Raw genomic sequence first — 18,398 nt, 5'->3', positions numbered from 1 at the left:
TTTATATACTTAATTTTATATTTCAAGTTTATTTTTCATAATGTAAACATCTACAAGTGACTACAGCTTCCAGATGAATATAGTGAAGTAAAAGTATATACGTATATATTTATGTGGAAAAATGTCCATGTACCGTAAAATTGAAAAAAGAAACTTGAAGGCAGAAACACTTCTGAGATTTTATTGGTCTGAGTAAAGGCCCAAAGCAAGGAATGTAAGTATGAATACAGAGACGGAAGAAGTTTTCTTAAAGTAGATTTCATAACACTGAAGTTAAACCAGGTCAAATGTATTGTAAACCGATATGTTAAAGCAGCTCTACATGGCCCTTTCAAATATTAACAGAACTGAAAGTATATTTGCAGCTAACATCTATAATTCATGCTTAAGATGCACTGTGCAATGAAGAGGAAGAAATATAAGTAATGCATAAACAAAACTTGAGTGGTACTAATTACAGTGAACCATTATTTTACAAAGTAATCTGAGCTTCTGAAATTAGCTTTTATTGTTTCTGACCTAGTTATCCATGAGAAATGAGAGCCCCACAAAATACCAATAACTCAGCCAATATAAAGTAAGTAAAACGTAAATTAATGAACTCATTTTTGTTTTTAAAAGTCAGTCGTTAAGGCAGTATTTATGAGTTATGTGAGACTATAGCTCTGGCTCTCACAGAGACACCTGCTGAATAAAAAATACTTGGTTATATTGGAGCAGATATCAGGTCACAGCTTTAGTGCAAGCAAGGCAGGAGGTGTAACTGGAGCTCTATTAATATATATTTTGTTTCTTTCTCAGAGCTTTTTTCCTTTTTTTTAAATGAGTATAAAAGGGGCAGAAATCCTGACCAATGTGCGCCGTTACAAATCTGTTGTAGCTGAAAGATCCTTCCACTGAAAAGTCAACAACAAAATGTCGCAACAGAGCCAAGCAGCAGCAGCAGCAGTCACTAAACCTAACATGAAGTCACTGAATGGCATGAACTCGGAACAAAAGCTGGAGTTGATAGGGCAGGGTTACCCTTTTTGTAGTGGCAGCTAGGCAGTTAGACATCACATATTAGGCTGAAGTATTTGACCACTCGGTTATCATTGGCTCATATCCAAATGTCGTCGTCAACTTGTACAACTTATGCAGCGTCTTGGTGCTTCCTATTGTCCGTTCTGTTTCAGCCTCTCCAGCCGCTGGAGCAAAGCATTCCCAAAGGCCTCCCTGTAGCCAGGGCTGAGCGTGTCCAGAAGCGAGTAAACGGTCTCGTGATACTGGGTGCCCAGCTCCTCGTCCACTTGATCGAAAGCATAGCCCACCACCTGTGGATAGAAATTAGCTATTAATTGGAAAAAGTCCGTACACGGAGCAACCAAACAAGAAGCCACTGTTAGAGCGCCTTACCCTCAGTCCGGCCTCCGTGAGCTCCAGACAATAGCGATTTCCTTCTCTTGTTTCCACATTTATGTAGGCCACATCCGATGCGCAGTTGAGACTTTGTGACACGTGCATTTCAGCCACGGCAAAGAGAACGTCATTGACCACGGCTTCCGCCTCCAGCCTCATGTCTTTGACGTCGCCGAGCTCAACAGAGTCTTCATCAAAAGCAGAGACAATGGACTCCTCAGGCTGGCAGTCTACCTCCATCCCCTGCAACACAACAACACCAACATCCACTGAGGAACATATTTCACCGTCTGTGGAAATAAAATGTGTTGAATTCCAAAACGATATGCGTTCCCCACATCCTCATGATTATACTTCAGTAATCAGATAAGAATGTGTTGAGCTTTACCGCCATTCCTACAAGCTACTTTTTCCATTCATGGGACAATCATCCCTGTTAAGTATTAAACTGACAGGAATGATAAGTGTGTGCGCAGTCCTGAACTGAAAGTCGAACATTTGCTCATAAAATGGGAAAATGCATCTTTGTCTAAGCGTCAGCAGCGGTGTAAGTTTAACAGGGTCGTAGTGCAGTGGCAGGTCTTGTGATGTAGCGTGACAGTGTGTGTGCAAAAGAGAAGTGAAATCTTTTTTTTTTTTTTTTTTCATGCAATGTAGACTATTTTCAGCATATCATCCTGTGTGGAAAGGCTGAATGTGTTATGGAGGAACTAAAGTTCATATATATATATATATCTGCTTAGAATAACACAACACTGCACAACTGAGCCACATATTTCCAACCAATTATGAGGCATAACTTTAACAGACATGTCCATACTTGGTTTAGCTTCAGTTTGTCAAGGGATAGAATCTCCAAAAGGTCCAACGTGTGACTGAATATTATTTTCAGAGCGTCCCAGCGCTAAACCGGCTAGATGTACGCACTGTGGTTTTTGTTTCCGTCCCTCAAAATGACTGAAATCTGACCTGCCTGAGCACTTTGATGAGCGGATCCCGGTTTGCAACTCACTTATACCACTCAAAAGAACCACCTGATCTGCGTCTGCATGTTTACTGTTTGCGTTGCCTAACGCCGGTGCATTTGTTGAGTAAGCTGAATCCTGTGATGCCCTATTTATGTCAAGCTGCATTAAACTGCGCAATGAACTCCTTCTTCCCGCATGTCAGATCAGCTGTTGCCTGTTGCTTCACATCTGGCACTGTCATCGTTCATTCTGTTGGCTGGATGCCTGCATGATGAGCAGAGACGCCCAACAGCCTTAACTTAATGGATCCTCCCATTTACAACAGGACACATCCAATCAGCTGCACACTGCATGTATTTTTCACTATTAGATTGGGTAGTATTACACTGTGGTTTAAGCTGCTGATCAGAATAGTTAAAGACAAGACTTTTAGCAAAATATCTTGTGGTTCTTTATTTGTGAAGTTTTGTATATATAATATAAGTAACAGAAGAAGTTGAAATAAATGAAAACTAAAACACACAAACGTATAAGCAATAAAATTTGAATAAAAAAGCATTTAACGCAAATTGACCCTATAAAAAGACTGTTATTATTTATTAATCGTCAGAATTATATTAACTGATGCAAGTGTATGTTGCATTTATTTGTGCAGTGGATGTTAAATGAATTTACATAATGAGATTTTATTTTATTCAATAAACAACAGCGACATCTTGAGGACCCTCATGAGCAGCATCCCTGTGCAGCTAGCTAAAGCGAGTGGGTCTGATAACTGTCCATACACATACATATTAATTAATATTAAACCAACGTTTAAGTTTCATGCAAATACTTATTTAACTCATATACACCTCTAGACTGATCGAGAGGGGGCTAAATTAGGTGGCTAGCACTTGCTACATGTTGGGCTAAACTACCATAAGCCCCTGATTTACCCAAAATAACCGATTAGCGAAAGTGCAGCGTAAACCTAAAACGTTAATGATTAATATAATTAACAACAACAATCACTGGTTTGGTCTGATCGTGCAGCAGAAACGATTTCTAACCGAACTGCGTTTGTTTTTCTCACCTCCTCGCTGGTTGTGTTCTTCCGGTCGTGGAAGCTTCCAGCCCACACTGAGCTCTCCGTCCGTGGGAGGAAAAGGTCCAGTCGAACAGGCGTCACCTGACCTCAAATAAATATATTAAGCTGCTCCGATTTATGAAGAAGTCAGAGGAAATAAAAGACGCATTAACGCACACTCCTCTCCTGCGCCTAGTTTCTGTGATGTGTCGCTAAATAACTACCTAAAAAAGACATCGGATCGTGACCCAGTAAGGTACCGTGGACCAAACACTTCCGCCATGCTGTGACGTCACTGGCTAATCCCACCCCGGAGCGTGCGGGCTCAGTTGGTGCGGAGTCATGAAAGTGTTTGTAAACAACTCAGTTAGCAGGTAATTTAAGAGCTGCACTAATATCCTCAGTTATTCCCACTAACTCGTGCATGTCAGCCTGTCGACCTGGCGACTGTGTGGTTAGTGTTTGCGTCAGCGTACGCCTGACTTATGAAGGTAGACAACTTTCGAAATTGTTGGATTTTAGGTTAGCTTGCTAGCTAACGTGTTTAGCTAAAACGGTAGCTGGCTATGCTAATGTTGCCGCTTTTGACAGCTTCATCCCGCTAGCTAATTTCACGCATGCTAGCCGGCTAGTTAGCTCAATGACATGCCTTTGTCTAGCCAGCAGTTACAGCACAGCCCCCGTCGGCCCATGACAACTGTGTGTGAGTAAACATCGCCAAGGGTAGATGTGAAATAGCAAGTTTGTGGCATGCTAACAGCTTTTTAGCAAGCATGATTTGCAGGTTTACAGTGGCTCTAAAAGTAGGACAGACGTCCGCTTAGCACCACACAAACGGTATTTGGATAGTTTACGTTGCAGTATATTGCAAAGATGCCCAGTGGCAATTTATAGTAGTTAAATTGCCTTGAATTATCCCGCTAACAGTTGATGGACCTTGTTGATTTCGCATGTGTTGTGTAAATATTTCTGGTCAAGTCACATGTTGTGTCAAGTGTCAAATTACAAAGGGGGGCACCATATGTTTGTGTTTCCTGTAGGTGCAGCAAACTGGAGTCGGACCAATTCCCACACATATCTCTGAGTGTCAACACATCCTCCAGAGTGTCCCTTTACTTGGGATATGAAGGATGTTTGAGCTCACGGTTTCTCGATGTGTTCAAGTCGACAGGATGACACAACTGTAACACCAGTGATTAATCCATAGCTGTCTGGGTAGCTATAGCATTTAGTCGCAGAGCCTCAACACCCATTCCATTACCTGTGTACTGTTCGCTTGCTAAATCAAGATGCCTTGGCCGTTTTCTGAGTCCATCAAGAAGCGGGCCTGCAGATACCTCCTGCACCGATACCTGGGCAACTTTCTACAAGAGAAGCTGAGCCTGGATCAGCTCAGTCTTGACCTTTATCAAGGCACGGGGTCCCTCGCACAAGTGCCACTGGATAAATGGGTAGGTGTAATATTACGCCTGTAGCAGGAAATGCAGCAGATTAATTTATTTGACTAAAAAACAGAATTCATATGAATCAAGAAGAAGTTTCAACATTATTTCTTGTTCCTCAGTCGCTCAATGAGCTCCTGGAGACGGCCGATGCCCCCTTTGAGGTTATTACAGGGTTCATCCAGACTATTTCTCTAACGGTCCCATGGGCAGCTCTGCTCCAGGAAAACTGTGCCCTCGAGGTCAAGGGTTTGGAGATGGTGCTCAGACCAAGACCAAGAGTTGGTAAGGAAATACTGCGCCATGTGCCTCTGCAACACCATCAAGGAAAATCATTTTGCAATAGAAGGAAAGGGGGTGAGTTTTCCTAATAAAAGCAAATGTGTCACCGTGGTTGTACTTCCAGCATCTGGCACTGAGCCCATGTACTGGTCCAGTTTCATGACAAGCAGCATGCAGCTCGCCAAGGAATGCCTGAGCCAGAAACTCACTGATGATATGGGAGAGACCTTCCAGCCTTTTGAAGGATTAGAGAAGTTTGCAGAAACGATAGAGACGGGTAAATTATATCTCTGCTGTTTCTCAGCATTCAGCAAACTTACCTTACTTGAGACTGTGTAAAGAAATATCTTTTAATTTCCTGTCTTGCAGTTCTGAGAAGAGTCAAAGTGACATTTTTGGACACTGTTCTCAGAGTCGAACACATTCCAGAAAACTCTAAAACTGGAATCGCTCTTGAGATTCGAATCAGCAAGTAAGTTTTGACAGTCAGTGGAACAACAGGTAATTTCCAGAGTAACTGAACACAGTTAAAGCAGTTGTTATCAGTTTATTTCATCACCATCATAGGTGGAAGAAGACAAAGTACCCTACCTTGTAGTTTTTTTTAAAGATTTTACACGGTGCAACGTGCAGCTAAATGTTTGGGAGACAGCTCTTATATCTCTAGGTTTTTACTGTCATTCCGCAGGTCTTTTTTTAAACTAATTGTGTGTTTTTGTTTTCTTCAGGATTGTTTACTGTGATGAAACTGGCGAGGAGAGTTCAAGTGTAAATGTGCATCAGCCAACCACGTTTGCTCATAAAAACATTCAGATGGAAGGAATCACTGTATTTTGGGACGAGTTCTCAGATGCATCTCGTGCGGGTTGTAAATCTTCACCTGCTCCAACGGTTCGTGTAGCCAGCATTTCAAATTAGGCCCAGAGGAGTTCCACGTGTATGTTCCTTCTAAACCCTTTTCCTCTCATTTTGCAGGAAACTGAGCCAAAACTCTCCCCTAGCTGGAATCCTAAAATAATATGTGAACCTCATCCCCAGTTCACGCAGCCTGTATCCTCTACAACACCCTTTGAACCTGTGCAGGTTGGGAGCCTCGGTGGTAAAATAGAGTTGTCTCTCACTCTGAAAAACAACCTAGCTATGCCTGGAGCAAAGGTTAGCAAAACACACACAAAAAAATATCCCAGATTATGTATTGCCCTTGAGGTAACATCAGACGTAAAAATGTTTGCCTGCTTTGCTTTTCAGCTGGAAGTTGTTGGACACATTGATACGCTGATTATTCTTCTGTCCCCACGGCAAGTTCATCTCCTTTTGGACTTGTTTGGAGCTTTTTCGGGTTCAGGTAAGTGTCCCTCTCTTTACGGATGATAGGAAAACATTTGGACCAAACAGCGTAAACGTGTCATCAACCAAGTTATGTCTTTCTCTTCACATGAAGGTGCACAGGAGTGGACTAAGGATAGGAAGAGTCGCCCCATGCAGCAAGAGGATGAGTATCGGCTCCATATGGAATTGAACCGGTGTCTGAAGAAAGATACTGCTGTGCCAGGAGCCGACCCGGACCTTTTTGAAAGCCAGACCACCAGAACTGTGTCGAGTCGAGGTTGGACTTAACCTGTAACCTGTATATTTTCCTGGAAGTCAGGTGTCATTGAATCAATCACCCTTTTAATGAAAACTATTCTTTTTTGTTTTATTGGTGATGTAGATGACGTGTTCTTTTCCATGGCTGACATGGACATGTCTCACAGCTTGTCGTCCCTCCCTCCTCTGGGTGAACCCCCCACTGTAGACTTGGACTTGTCACTCAACAGTAACTACTCTGCCTCCCCAGGAGAGTCTCCCTCTGGAAATGCAACGGTAAGTCTTCTTTTTGTCAGGTAATCTTTTATCCTGATAACATATTAAGCTGTACAAACTGTACTTTGAATATGGATGTTTTAGTTTGTGTAGTGAAATTATTATTTGTGTTCTCCTAATATGGTGTCATCTGTATATCTGTGTTTCTAGGCTCTGTGGGATGACTATATGGATGTACCACGACAAAGAGACAAGCAAACTAGTGAAACTCCTGTCCAGTCACGAGACTCACAGCTCCCTCCCAAATTATTGAGGCAAACCTGTAAGCTCTATGATAGATTAATAGACACATACATTCGTAATAAATATTGCTTTATTAATTGCCGGTCTTTTTGTGGCCATTAGCTTTGAAGAAGGAAAGGAGTTTACTTGACAATTGTGTATGAGTAAACAACTACAGATTGCATCAGATGGTTTCCCTGATTAGTTCCTCATGCATTGTTGAAAGCAATCACTAATCAGTGAAATCTACTGATAAAGTGTTTTGTTAAGTGAAAATCTACAACGCCCTGCGTGGTTATTGTTGGACTACGGTATCTGTTGTCGTATTTCAGCTCATCTCTCCAAAACTCACGGCGATGAGTCAAGGCCAGAGCTGGTACTGAGGTTGACACTGAGCAGCCTGGCTGTCTCAATTCTCCATATTGATCCACTGCCACCACCACATGCTGCTCCCAGTCCCCTTGGCCCCTTGGCTGCACACTTCTTCAGCACAGTGGGCCCAGGCCAGCTCGACCCAGCTGCTTTCCTTCAGTCTCGGACAGTGTTTAATCAGGCTTGCCCCCATGACCACCTCAGGTGCGCTTTGTTTTCCACTAGTTGCTATTGAGCAAGGTTGTCTTACTTTCCGTAGGACAGGTTTGTGAGTTGAATGTATAAATCTGTCTGATTTGGGATTACATTTCCAGGTTTGTAGGCCAGGGTCTGAAGATCAGCTACGAACACTGTCAGGGATCCAGCCTGCGGACCTTTAGCACTGACATCTCCCTCAACCAGATGGAGTTTCTGGAGTGTCTCTTCCCCTCTGAGGCGGTCATCGGCGGCTCCCAAAGAGGAATTCAGTACACCGAGGTTGGACTTTGAACCCTAAGCTAATTCTTCAGTACACTAAGCTTTGGTTGAACACTGCTTATGCATATCGAACACCTGAAAGATGCGGCTGGCTTGACTTTAAGAGTGTTTGACACTAGTTTGTCTGTCACACTTCAGCTCCTGACATTTGACACCACAGCCAATGTTGATGCGCCGCTTACCACCTGCCTTCACCTGCTTTACAAACAGGCTGAGCGCAGAGGCCCTCAGGTAACTGCATTTATTAGTCCAATATGAGACCACAACACTAATGTCCAGTGTGTAACATTTAGCAGCATCTCGCGGTGAAGATTCAGATTGCAGTCAGCTAATACTCATCACTTTTTAAGCGTGTAGACACAGTGGACATTTAGCATTCAAATGCTTTTCCTGCATGGTTTTCTATTATTAACTCTTTGTCTCACTGTGCAGGGCGGCCAGGTGCGACTCAGCACCATCCCGAGGAAAGCGGAGATTCAGGTGGTGCTGGGCGCTGTGCGCTCTGAGCTGGACATCAGTATCGTGGACCGTCTCAACTCACTACTGCAGCCTCAGAAACTTGCCACTACAGAGATGATGGCCTCCCACATGTATACATCTTACAATAAGCACGTCAGTTTGGTAAGGGTCTTGATGTCTGTTGATGTCCGTCACCTAATTTTAGGCTTCAAACTTTTCAACTTTTCCGCATCAACGTAATCTCTGCAGACAGATGTCTACGTCATACAAACCGCCAATTTACTGTAGGCCCATACTGCAGGTCCAATTCATAAAATTGACAAATCAGTGTATAAAAACAATACTGAGACCTTCTAGCTGAGTGAAGACTGTTACCTGGCTTCCTGTCTTTTCTGTCAGTTCTGACGAGTCTTGTCAGTTGGTGAAATGAACCAGCCAAACACTTCAGTCACCTTTATTTAGCACTTCTTTTGCATATTAATCGGTTCTAAAACATTGTATTTTATCTCCATCTTTGTCTTTCTACACAAATCTCACAGCACAAAGCCTTTACAGAGGTTTTCCTTGATGACAGCCGTACTCCCACCAACTGTCACGTAACGGTGACAGTCAATGCCCCAGTGCTTGGTATCGCAGTGCGCTTCCCCATCCCTGACCTGCGTTCAGATCAGGAGAGGGGCCCTTGGTTCAAGAAGTCCTTGCAGAAAGAAATACTCCACCTGGAGCTTGAAGACCTGGAAGTAAAAACCGAGTTCATGGGTGGCAGTTCACCTGACCAAACCAAAATGGAGCTCACGTTCAGGGAACTTACTGGTACGTCAGTTTCCAAACTGACCTCTGAAGATTTGTTTATTGGCTGTAGCGTTGCTCTTGACTGACTTCTGTTACGCTCCATTTACACAGGGAAATTCCAGGAGGAGCCGGATCAACCAGCTGCCCGGTTCCTCAGAGTGTCCAACACCATGGATGGAGAAATGTCGACATCTGAAAGTGTGAAATTTGACTGGCCGAGGTAAATCTATATAACTGACCTCTAACTGATCCGTCCAGTCAGCGGTATCTTTCAGTCATATTACATTTCTCTGTCCAGGATTGTTCTGAAGATGAACCCCACCGCTGTCCACTCAATCCTTGAGCGTGTGACAGCTGAAGATGACGAGGGGGCTGAAGACCATTCCCTCGAAGAAGAAGAGGAGGAAGGGGCCGCTCATTCACTAAAGGATGTGTGTGACTTCGGCAAACCAGAGCCATCGCCCTTTTCTTCTCGTAGGGTCATGTATGAGAATGAAGAGGTGGGTCATGGATGAAGGGCTGCGTAACTCAAAAATGATAAATTACAGCCTGTTGCTGTTTGTTTGCTTAAATGTAAACAAACAGATACTAGGGTTGATTGGTCAGTATTACTTCACTTGGGTGTTTAACCTTCACTCTGTTCAGAGTCTTATACCAGAGGATTGTTTTCAGATAGGTCTCTGTGTAAAATCTCACATAAAAATGATTTGTAACGTCACAACAAGTCTGAAAGGCAATCCTACTCCCAACTGGATCTGAATGTGATGTGGAGACTTTAAGCTTTCATTGCACATAATTTCCGAATGGTGTAGGGGACATGTCCAATCCTAGTGTAGAACAAGGTCACAAACAAATGTGACTACCAAACAGCAACTTTTCAAACTCTTAAATGTACCCAGTTTGAACCAGGGGCATTAATAACACACAGTATTAGTGGACTGATATATTTGATGTTACAGTAGCTTCTATAAAATCTGCATCTATAAAAACATTCCCTTTCAGATTTGCTTAATGGCAAAATAGGTCTCACATTTTTGAACATGGCATTGGTCCATGGCGGGTGTGCTTCGTATGTAGGTGGAAACATTTGCATTCAGAAGCGAGGATTTTCTCTGCTTGATAGACAACAAGTGCATTATTATGCAAACAGCAGTGAGAGAACTGCTTTGCATACCTAACCTGTTGACATAGCAGGTGGTGACATAATTTTTTTATTTATTTATTATTCCAGATGGTCATTCCTGGTGATGTTGCTGAGATGACAGAGTTCCAGGAAAAAACCATGAACAACTCTCGTTTTGTCCTCGAGTTGTGTTTCCCCAACGTGCAGCTGGCTCTTCCTAGCAAAGCGTTTTATGAGAAATTACACAACAGGTACGTCATTTGGAAATTACCCACAGAGTACAGACAGCCAGCTAATATGTTATAAAGAATCAGCATTGGTCTGTCACAGTTATCAAACTGCCACCTGTTCTTCATCCCTACCTGCTTTACATGTAAAATGAATATTATCAATATTTTAGAATAAACAATGACCTGCTGCTGTGGGAGCCCACTGCTCCATCCCCAGTGGAGACCGTTGAGAACATGCCATATGGAGTTGGACTCTCTGTCGCCAGCCAGTTGATCAACACTTACTCCAAGGACAGCTTCAGCCAGTTCCGCTCGACTGGTCCTGAGGGTGAGAAGAGAAAGGACAATACACATCATTTTATAGTAGTAAAATCCTAAAGCTTGTCTCCTCATAAACATTCATTGTGCTGTTCTTGCAGAGGATAGCAGTGGCTCAGAAGAGGAGCACGTGCACTATTACTCCCCTGCCTCTGATATGGGTCTCAGATCTCGTAAGAAGAAAAAGCCCAAACCCCACAGCAAGTCCTCCCAGAGTCTTTTCTCTGTCATCCTCAGTGTCAATCATGGCCTGGTGGCTCTTCAAGCTAACGCTAAGGTAAACTCACACTCTTTTTGACATCACTTACAGAACAACCAGTTTTATTTTGTTGATTCTAAGAGGTTGTTGTGTGTAAAGTGAAGCTAAGACACTTGTTTTTGTTGCAGAAGGAAGATAAAACTGTGCTGAAAAACAAACATGGAGAGTTCTGGATGGAGGTGAAAAATGCTGTATTGTTCAGTGTCACTCAGTATGAAGGCTACAAAGACCAACACTACATCTGCTTCCATACTAGCAGCGTTTGCATGTATCATCAAGGTAAACCATTTTCACTCACTATAATATTACTCCTTTATGATACTATTGTTAAAATGTGACCTAAGCTACGTAGAGCACTACTGTACAACAATACTGTGTCTGCATCCAGGACTTGTCGATGGAGGCACTGCTATCTCAGACATCAAGTTGCCATGCAGGACGCATCCTCATTGGCTAGAGCCGACCATCTACCAGTCTGAGACGTCTCCAGAAAGATCCTCCACGCCCTCGGAGGGCATCGGTCTGGAAGCTCGCAGCATGGTGTCTGTCGCTGTCAAAATCTCATCACAGAACGCGGAGCGCAACATCAAGGTACTGGTACTGCGTGGAAATGTGTTGTATTATCGAGACAGCATTGTTCTTTGCTCTGAAAAAATGTTAAGAACCACTTCAACAAAGTCTTCTTAAAGCTCCAGTACCATATACTAAATAAAAGGTTTTATATTTAAATAATTTTTAAAGACTTGATGATGTAAAATCTCTACTTTGTTTCACCAAAATCAGATTGGAGAAAAAGTAGAAGGAAAAAAGTTGCAACCCTTTAGATTTACCAGGTTGTCTTAAACACTTCTCCTTAAATCTCAGTTTGTTTGAACTCTGTACTGTGCTGTTACAGTAATGTGAGTTATTGTAATGTAGCGATATCAGTTTTTAATTAATCAAGCCACTCACTTTGATATTTTGTTCCTTGTTATGTAGGAATTTCTGGTTGCTATTGGAGTGAGGGGAGCGACGCTCCAGCACAGAGTGGTCCCCCCCAGCCTGGGCTGGTATGACCAGGTAAAACTAACCGAGGCCACCATGTTGCTAAATATTCAAACTTAAAGAGCGTATGAAGAAAATGTACGATAAAATCCGACATTTGTAATCTTACTGCCGATTTATGTGCAACAGATTGTTGACTTTCTGAATGTTTCCGATGAACCCGTGTTGGGTTATGCCCCTCCTACGTCCGTCACCACTCTACATCTACACCTATGGAGCTGCTCTCTAGATTATAGGTAAAGTAGAATTCAGAACAACCGCTGAATAATAACTTGTTACGTGTCCGTTTTCTAATATGGCGTTTGTTTTTCTCTTAACAGACCCCTTTACCTGCCACTCAGATCACTACTGATTGTTGAGACTTTCAGCATCTCCAGCAGCGTCTCTTTAGACCATTCCTCCTCAACACTCAGGTAAAACCTTTGAAGTGTTTAATTGTGACTAAGCTCAACAAAGATCTAGTGAAGTTGTCGACCCTGTATGTATAATAATATGTCGCTTTCAGGATTATTTTGGATGAAGCTGCTCTGTTCCTCTCAGACAAGAGTAACGCTGTCTCTGTCAATCTAGTGCGTGGTAAGTTGACTTCATTGACGATTTTGAATGAACTGTTTAACATGTGTATATGGAGCTTTGACCGATGGATGGTTTTCATCACAGACTATGTCCAAGTGGTAGATATGGGGACACTGGAACTAAGGATTACGGCTGTCAAGCCTGGAGTAGATGGAAAATTGGTAAGATTTATCTACCTCTAGACAAAGTAATAGCGTTCTCATTCAGAAACTTGGTTCACAATTTCTAAACACATTTTCCCTACTACTTCTAGTCGGAGCCCAGATTCGAGCTGCGCTGCTCCAGTGACGTAATCCACATCAGAACGTGTTCGGACTCCTGTGCCGCCCTCATGAACCTTATCCAGTACGTCGCCAGCTATGGAGACTTACTTCCCCCTACAGAACCAGAAGCCAAGCACAGCAGCACAACACAAAGAAGCAAGGTCAGCGGTGACGGCTCTCATCATCTGGTGATTCACAATTACAATGCCAGTGCAAAACCAGTCGTACATGCTTAGTGAGTGTGGGTGTGTTTCTGGACAGGCGGAGGTTCCTAGCCGGCCAACATCTCAAACCTCACTGCTCGCTGAGACTGAGCAGCAGATGTTACAGGATCTTATGAGTGAAGCCATGGAGGAGACTGATGGACAGCATGCACCAGCGCCGCAGCAGAATGGTGAAGAGTTGGCTCAGTGATAAAGTGTCGGCTCCATGAGGGTTGTTATGTTGCTTAATGATATTTTATACATATATGCGCAGGTGCACGTGAGGAGCAGATTCAGGACCATGACCCACCTCGCTCAGACCTGTTCCTGTTCCCAGATGAGAGTGGGAATGTTACCCAAGAGTCCAGTCCTACCTACCCCATGCTTCCATCTCCTCTCATCACACCTGCTCCTAATCTGGCCCAAGAGACGGACGACTTTTGTATCTTGGAAACTCCAGGATCCAGAGGAGAGGTTGGGTTACACTTGTTCTGCCAGTCGCATAGGCTACATAACACAGTGAGCAGCTTGCCTTATTGTAAGAAATATGTGTTTCAGGATCAAGATCAGGAGCCAGTGGTTAAACGACTTACCTCGGACCCAGTGGAAATCAAAGACGACTACTTTAGTCAGCCTCTGTATGGGAGTGATTCCAGCCGTGGAGCCGTGAACTTTCCCATCCCAGAGGTTCGCTACCTCATCAAAGAGATCTCTGTCATCTGGCATCTTTATGGTGGAAAAGATTTCGGGAGTGCAATTTCTACAGTGTCTCCTGCTAGAAGCCGGGGGTGAGCCCTGAACATTTTTAACTATGGATTCAGTTTAAATGTGTTCAAAGGGAAACAGATTAGTTTGAGTTTTGTTGTTGGTGTCTTGCAGATCTACACCTCACAGCTCCCCCTCTCAGACTCCTGTCAGACAAGTTAAGGCTTCTGGGCGTGCTGCGGGTGGAAGAGGAAGGAACCCCGACATCCTAATGGAGATCCAACTCAGCAAGGTAAAGTTAATCTTACTGGGAATAAATGTTCATTCTGATCAAATAGAGGCAAAATAAAGACAGGTTTCTTTACCATTTAGTTTTTCTTTTATTATTTCCCTAGGTGAGATTTCAGCATGAAGTGTACCCACAGTCCCCGGCTCGTTCAGCAGCCGACCAGCCAGTGTCCCGGCAGGTGTTTGTTGTGCAGGACTTGGAGATTCGAGACAGACTGGCTACCTCACAGATGAACAAGTTCCTCTATTTGTACTCAAGTAAAGAAATGCCTCGAAAAGCCCATTCTAACATGGTGAGGATAGCAACACACTCAAAACAGTCTCATTAAACGTTTACCTGGTTTAACATAATGATTGTTTTTCTGCTTAGTTGACTGTTAAGGCACTGCACATGTGTCCAGAGTCAGGCCAGGCTCCTCCAGAGTGCTGTTTACGTGTCTCCCTGATGCCGCTTCGCCTCAATATTGATCAGGTACATACCGCTACAGATGATTGATCCAGCGTGTCACAGATATGGCAGACCCTGAGCATCATCTGTAACATATAAGTGACAGCCTCTTTTTTTTGTTTTGTTTGAAGGATGCACTATTCTTCTTAAAGGAGTTCTTTACTAGTCTTACTACTGAAGTTGAGTTCTTCTCACCGCCTGCCCAAGAAAGTAAGACCAATGACTTTCAAAAACACCTACTGCTGTGAATCTTGCTTTCAGCTCATGGCTCTTGGTGGTGTTTTGTTTTGCAGCCGTCTGTGTTACCACGAAGAAAGCAGCAGCCCCAGAGATCTCATGCAGCTTCTCCAAGCAGACGAGCAGCAGTCAGGATCCAGCACCAATCATATCAGTGCCTGCTCAGAGACGACTGAGCCACAATGGCTTCTCCACATCTGGCAGGGAAGAAGCAAATGACAACGAAGCATCTGCTTCCCCCTTCACAGACCAGCCCATCTTCTTTAGGTCCATAGTAACTAAATTTTACAAACCCCTAAATTCCCCAAATTTCTTGTCTAATTTGTGTAACGCCTTCTGTTCCTAACAGGGAGTTTCGATTTACCTCTGAGGTTCCCATTCGTCTGGATTACCATGGCAAACACGTGTCGATGGACCAGGTACAAGAGAGGACAAGCGGATTCAGTCTGAAGTTTTTATCAGCTCAATATTATGTCATTAGTTCTTTATGAATAATTTTGTGAATGCTTTGTTTCAGGGAACATTTGCAGGGATTATTTTTGGGTTGACACAGCTGAATTGTTCAGAGCTGAAACTGAGGCAGTTGTGCTACAGACAAGGGTACGTTCTCAGAATATCTATATTAAATTGTAATGAGACAGTAAATGATGTATTATACTTTATATTTCTGTATCAATATTAATTCTTCATAGTAAGGTAACGCTTGTCTGTATTTCAGGTTATTAGGTGTGGATAAGCTGTTCTCTTATGCAATAAACGAGTGGCTAAATGACATCAAGACGAACCAGCTTCAAGGAATACTGAGTGGTGTCGCACCGATTCATACTCTGGTAAAACTTGGTGAGTAAAACACTTGTTCTTAACCCAGTCACAGGTTTTTTTATGGTTATGTCTTCCAGTTTCTATTACTATACTATACATCATTATTCTACGATCTGCAACCTGTAAACTTATGTTTCAGAAAAAAAAGGTCAGATGTCTTCTCTGTAAGTGTTAGGACTAACTAACATTGTACAAAATAAAATCGAAATTTTTATTGTTAAAGGTGTAGAATCACACGTTGCCTGTGTTTTTGAAGCTGATCTCATTGAATAAGCGCTGTGGACGTTTACAATTTGAGAGGTTACTTATTCAGGTTTATCTGTTGCATGTAGTACTGCCCTGTAGAGGGTGACACGGGAATCAGTTGTCGCTCCCATCCAATCCCGAGCCCTCAAAAATACTCCCGTCATATCCCGATCACGTGACTGCCCCCCAAAAATATCCTGTCCCGCAAACTCCCGAGAGAAAGGCTCCCAAATCCCGTCCTGCTCCCTATGTTGTTGTCTGAAGTTGGGCGCACTCACTGCATTGCAGCACCATTTTTTAATTTAATCTCTAGCTCCGTACCACTCCCGTTGATTATTTGCTCTATCCCGTCCCGTCCCTATCAAGTTACCAACAGTGAAATTGACTCCCGTATTCCCGCGGGAGTCCCAAAAAATTCACCCTCTCCTGCCCTGTTCTTAAGACCAATGTTTTGTTCAGTTCATGGACTCAGGGACTTGGTCTGGCTCCCAATTGAGCAATACAGAAAGGATGGTCGGATAGTCCGTGGATTTCAGCGTGGCACTGCCTCCTTTGGCACCTCTACTGCTATGGCTGCTCTGGAGCTCACCAACAGGATGGTGCGGACCATCCAGGTAAAGTCGTCTTCCCCTATCACATAAAAAGTGTTTAATATTAATTCCTTCATAAGGCATGAATCAAATGAATTGTTATTGTGTCTGTAGGCAGCAGCTGAGACAGCCTATGACATGGTGTCTCCAGTGCCGGATGAGAGAGACACAAAGAGGATAAAACGGTTCTCCCATTATGGACTGGCTCATCAGCCTGTTGACCTTAGAGAAGGTGTAGCCAAAGCGTACACTGTGGTGAAAGAGGTAAACAGACCTTAATGAGGAATGACTAATATTTTCACTTCTTTTGCATTAATGAAGAGAATCTGTATTTAACTTTTTAGTAAAGATTTCATGGTGTTTCCACTTACAGGGGATCACAGACACTGCACTGACCATCTATGACACAGCCACGCGGGAACACGAGCAGCGTGGGATGACTGGGGCAGTCGGTGGGGTTCTCCGCCAGCTGCCACCAGCAGTAGTTAAGCCCCTCATCATGGCCACTGAAGCCACGTCTAACGTGCTAGGAGGGATGAGGAACCAGATTCACCCTGACGCCCGTCAGGAGGAGTCACAAAAGTGGAGGCAAGGTGAGGAGTAAATCTCAATGCCATACAGTTCCAGAAACCATAACTGTGCAGCGGGCACAGCCAATATGAGCACAGAGAAAGGTAGACGGCAAGCACTGCTGTAAATAAACTAGTGTTTGTCTCGTGGCAGTTTGAGCTACTGTGATTCAGCTTATGTCAGCGTACCGGTTCCCTCACAGTGCCTTCATGGTCAACAGCATTGTCCAACTGTATGTATTATCAAAGGGATATATGAAAATGGATCAGCTTGTGACCCACATATCTTATTGTGGGTCATTTTCTGTTGTAGAATAGACAAGGCTCTTTCAAATGTAAACGCAGGTGAAGAAACAGGTTGTCTCATTTACTTCATTTTCATAGAGCTCTGTTTACAAATTGTGTGGTTCCATTCTCTTATCCTACTTGGTGTTAACAAACACTAATATTATAGGTGTAATGGCCCTTACTTTATATAACATGTACTGTATGTAGGCCTTGTTATTTACTGTAAATAAACCCAATGTGCAACATTTCATGCAAACATAAGAGAACAAGTTTAGAAACTGAATGTTTTACAGCTTTCTGTAATCAGCACTTTTAAGCGACATGAAGGGTTACCTTCCCAAATTAACGATGGATGGAAGGACGACACAGATATGTTGTACAAATGTAACAGTTTTATTCTGAGCTGTGGTCAGTAATTTCACAACAGCTTCTCTCCCGAAAAAGCTGCTTTTTAAGTTTAAAAACGATTAAGATGCTTCAGTCTGCTGCTCACACCTTCAAATCATTGATACAAACTCTTATAAGGAGGTCTCTTCAAGCAAAGTCTTAATTGAAAGATTTTTTTTTTTAAAGTAGATATTGATGTTTGATGTGAAATGTTGTGTTGCAGACATTTGATTTGCTCACCTTCTAGTTTATGTGAAAAAAATAATTTTCTTGTACATAACTTGTACAGTTGATTCATGAATTTGTATTAAAAGCATGAAAGGGAAATAAAAATGGTTCAAGTCATCAGCAAAGGTATGTTGTTTTTTCTTCGTCTTCTGTATAGTTAAAATGTTTTGATCTTGATGGGGGAGATATTTTAGTTGAGGTTTAGAGTTAAGTTTTATTGTGAAAAACAG

The 18,398-nt window shown here is 42.9% G+C and overlaps 2 protein-coding genes across 3 annotated transcripts; one reads left to right on the top strand and one right to left on the bottom strand.

Moving 5' to 3' along the window:
- Positions 1 to 167: 167 nt before the first annotated feature.
- Positions 168 to 3,656, bottom strand: gskip (gsk3b interacting protein). Its single transcript, XM_084569600.1, has 3 exons — positions 3,442 to 3,656; positions 1,396 to 1,641; positions 168 to 1,313 (listed from the first exon to the last, which is right to left on the bottom strand). Exons 2-3 carry the CDS (start codon positions 1,636 to 1,638, stop codon positions 1,155 to 1,157), a joined length of 402 nt encoding a protein of 133 aa, XP_084425726.1. The 5' UTR covers positions 1,639 to 1,641; positions 3,442 to 3,656; the 3' UTR covers positions 168 to 1,154.
- Positions 3,657 to 3,708: 52 nt separating this feature from the next.
- atg2b (autophagy related 2B) lies at positions 3,709 to 18,347 on the top strand. Of its 2 annotated transcripts, none has more exons than XM_084569599.1 (43): positions 3,709 to 3,926; positions 4,476 to 4,886; positions 5,000 to 5,162; positions 5,284 to 5,436; positions 5,529 to 5,631; positions 5,888 to 6,050; positions 6,135 to 6,314; positions 6,408 to 6,504; positions 6,601 to 6,765; positions 6,871 to 7,022; positions 7,173 to 7,284; positions 7,577 to 7,820; positions 7,931 to 8,093; positions 8,232 to 8,324; positions 8,526 to 8,714; positions 9,092 to 9,365; positions 9,456 to 9,564; positions 9,643 to 9,844; positions 10,576 to 10,718; positions 10,868 to 11,025; positions 11,117 to 11,292; positions 11,403 to 11,553; positions 11,663 to 11,865; positions 12,253 to 12,333; positions 12,448 to 12,554; positions 12,639 to 12,731; positions 12,824 to 12,894; positions 12,979 to 13,055; positions 13,148 to 13,318; positions 13,419 to 13,551; positions 13,635 to 13,834; positions 13,919 to 14,148; positions 14,240 to 14,357; positions 14,461 to 14,646; positions 14,724 to 14,825; positions 14,933 to 15,011; positions 15,095 to 15,305; positions 15,388 to 15,457; positions 15,556 to 15,638; positions 15,757 to 15,878; positions 16,566 to 16,720; positions 16,811 to 16,960; positions 17,070 to 18,347. In XM_084569599.1, the coding sequence occupies exons 2-43, from the start codon at positions 4,725 to 4,727 to the stop codon at positions 17,298 to 17,300; spliced, it is 6,225 nt and encodes a 2,074-aa protein (XP_084425725.1). In that variant the 5' UTR covers positions 3,709 to 3,926; positions 4,476 to 4,724; the 3' UTR covers positions 17,301 to 18,347. The 2 variants fall into 2 exon arrangements, with proteins under 2 accessions (XP_084425725.1, XP_084425724.1); XM_084569598.1 differs by having other exon boundaries at positions 3,774 to 3,809.
- The last annotated feature ends 51 nt before the right edge of the window (positions 18,348 to 18,398 follow it).

Source organism: Chelon labrosus (genome assembly GCF_963514085.1).
Source record: "Chelon labrosus genome assembly, chromosome: 20".
NCBI lineage: Eukaryota > Metazoa > Chordata > Actinopteri > Mugiliformes > Mugilidae > Chelon > Chelon labrosus.
The sequence above is the reverse complement of the archived record's forward strand: the minus strand, read 5'-3'. Positions and strand labels throughout refer to the sequence as shown.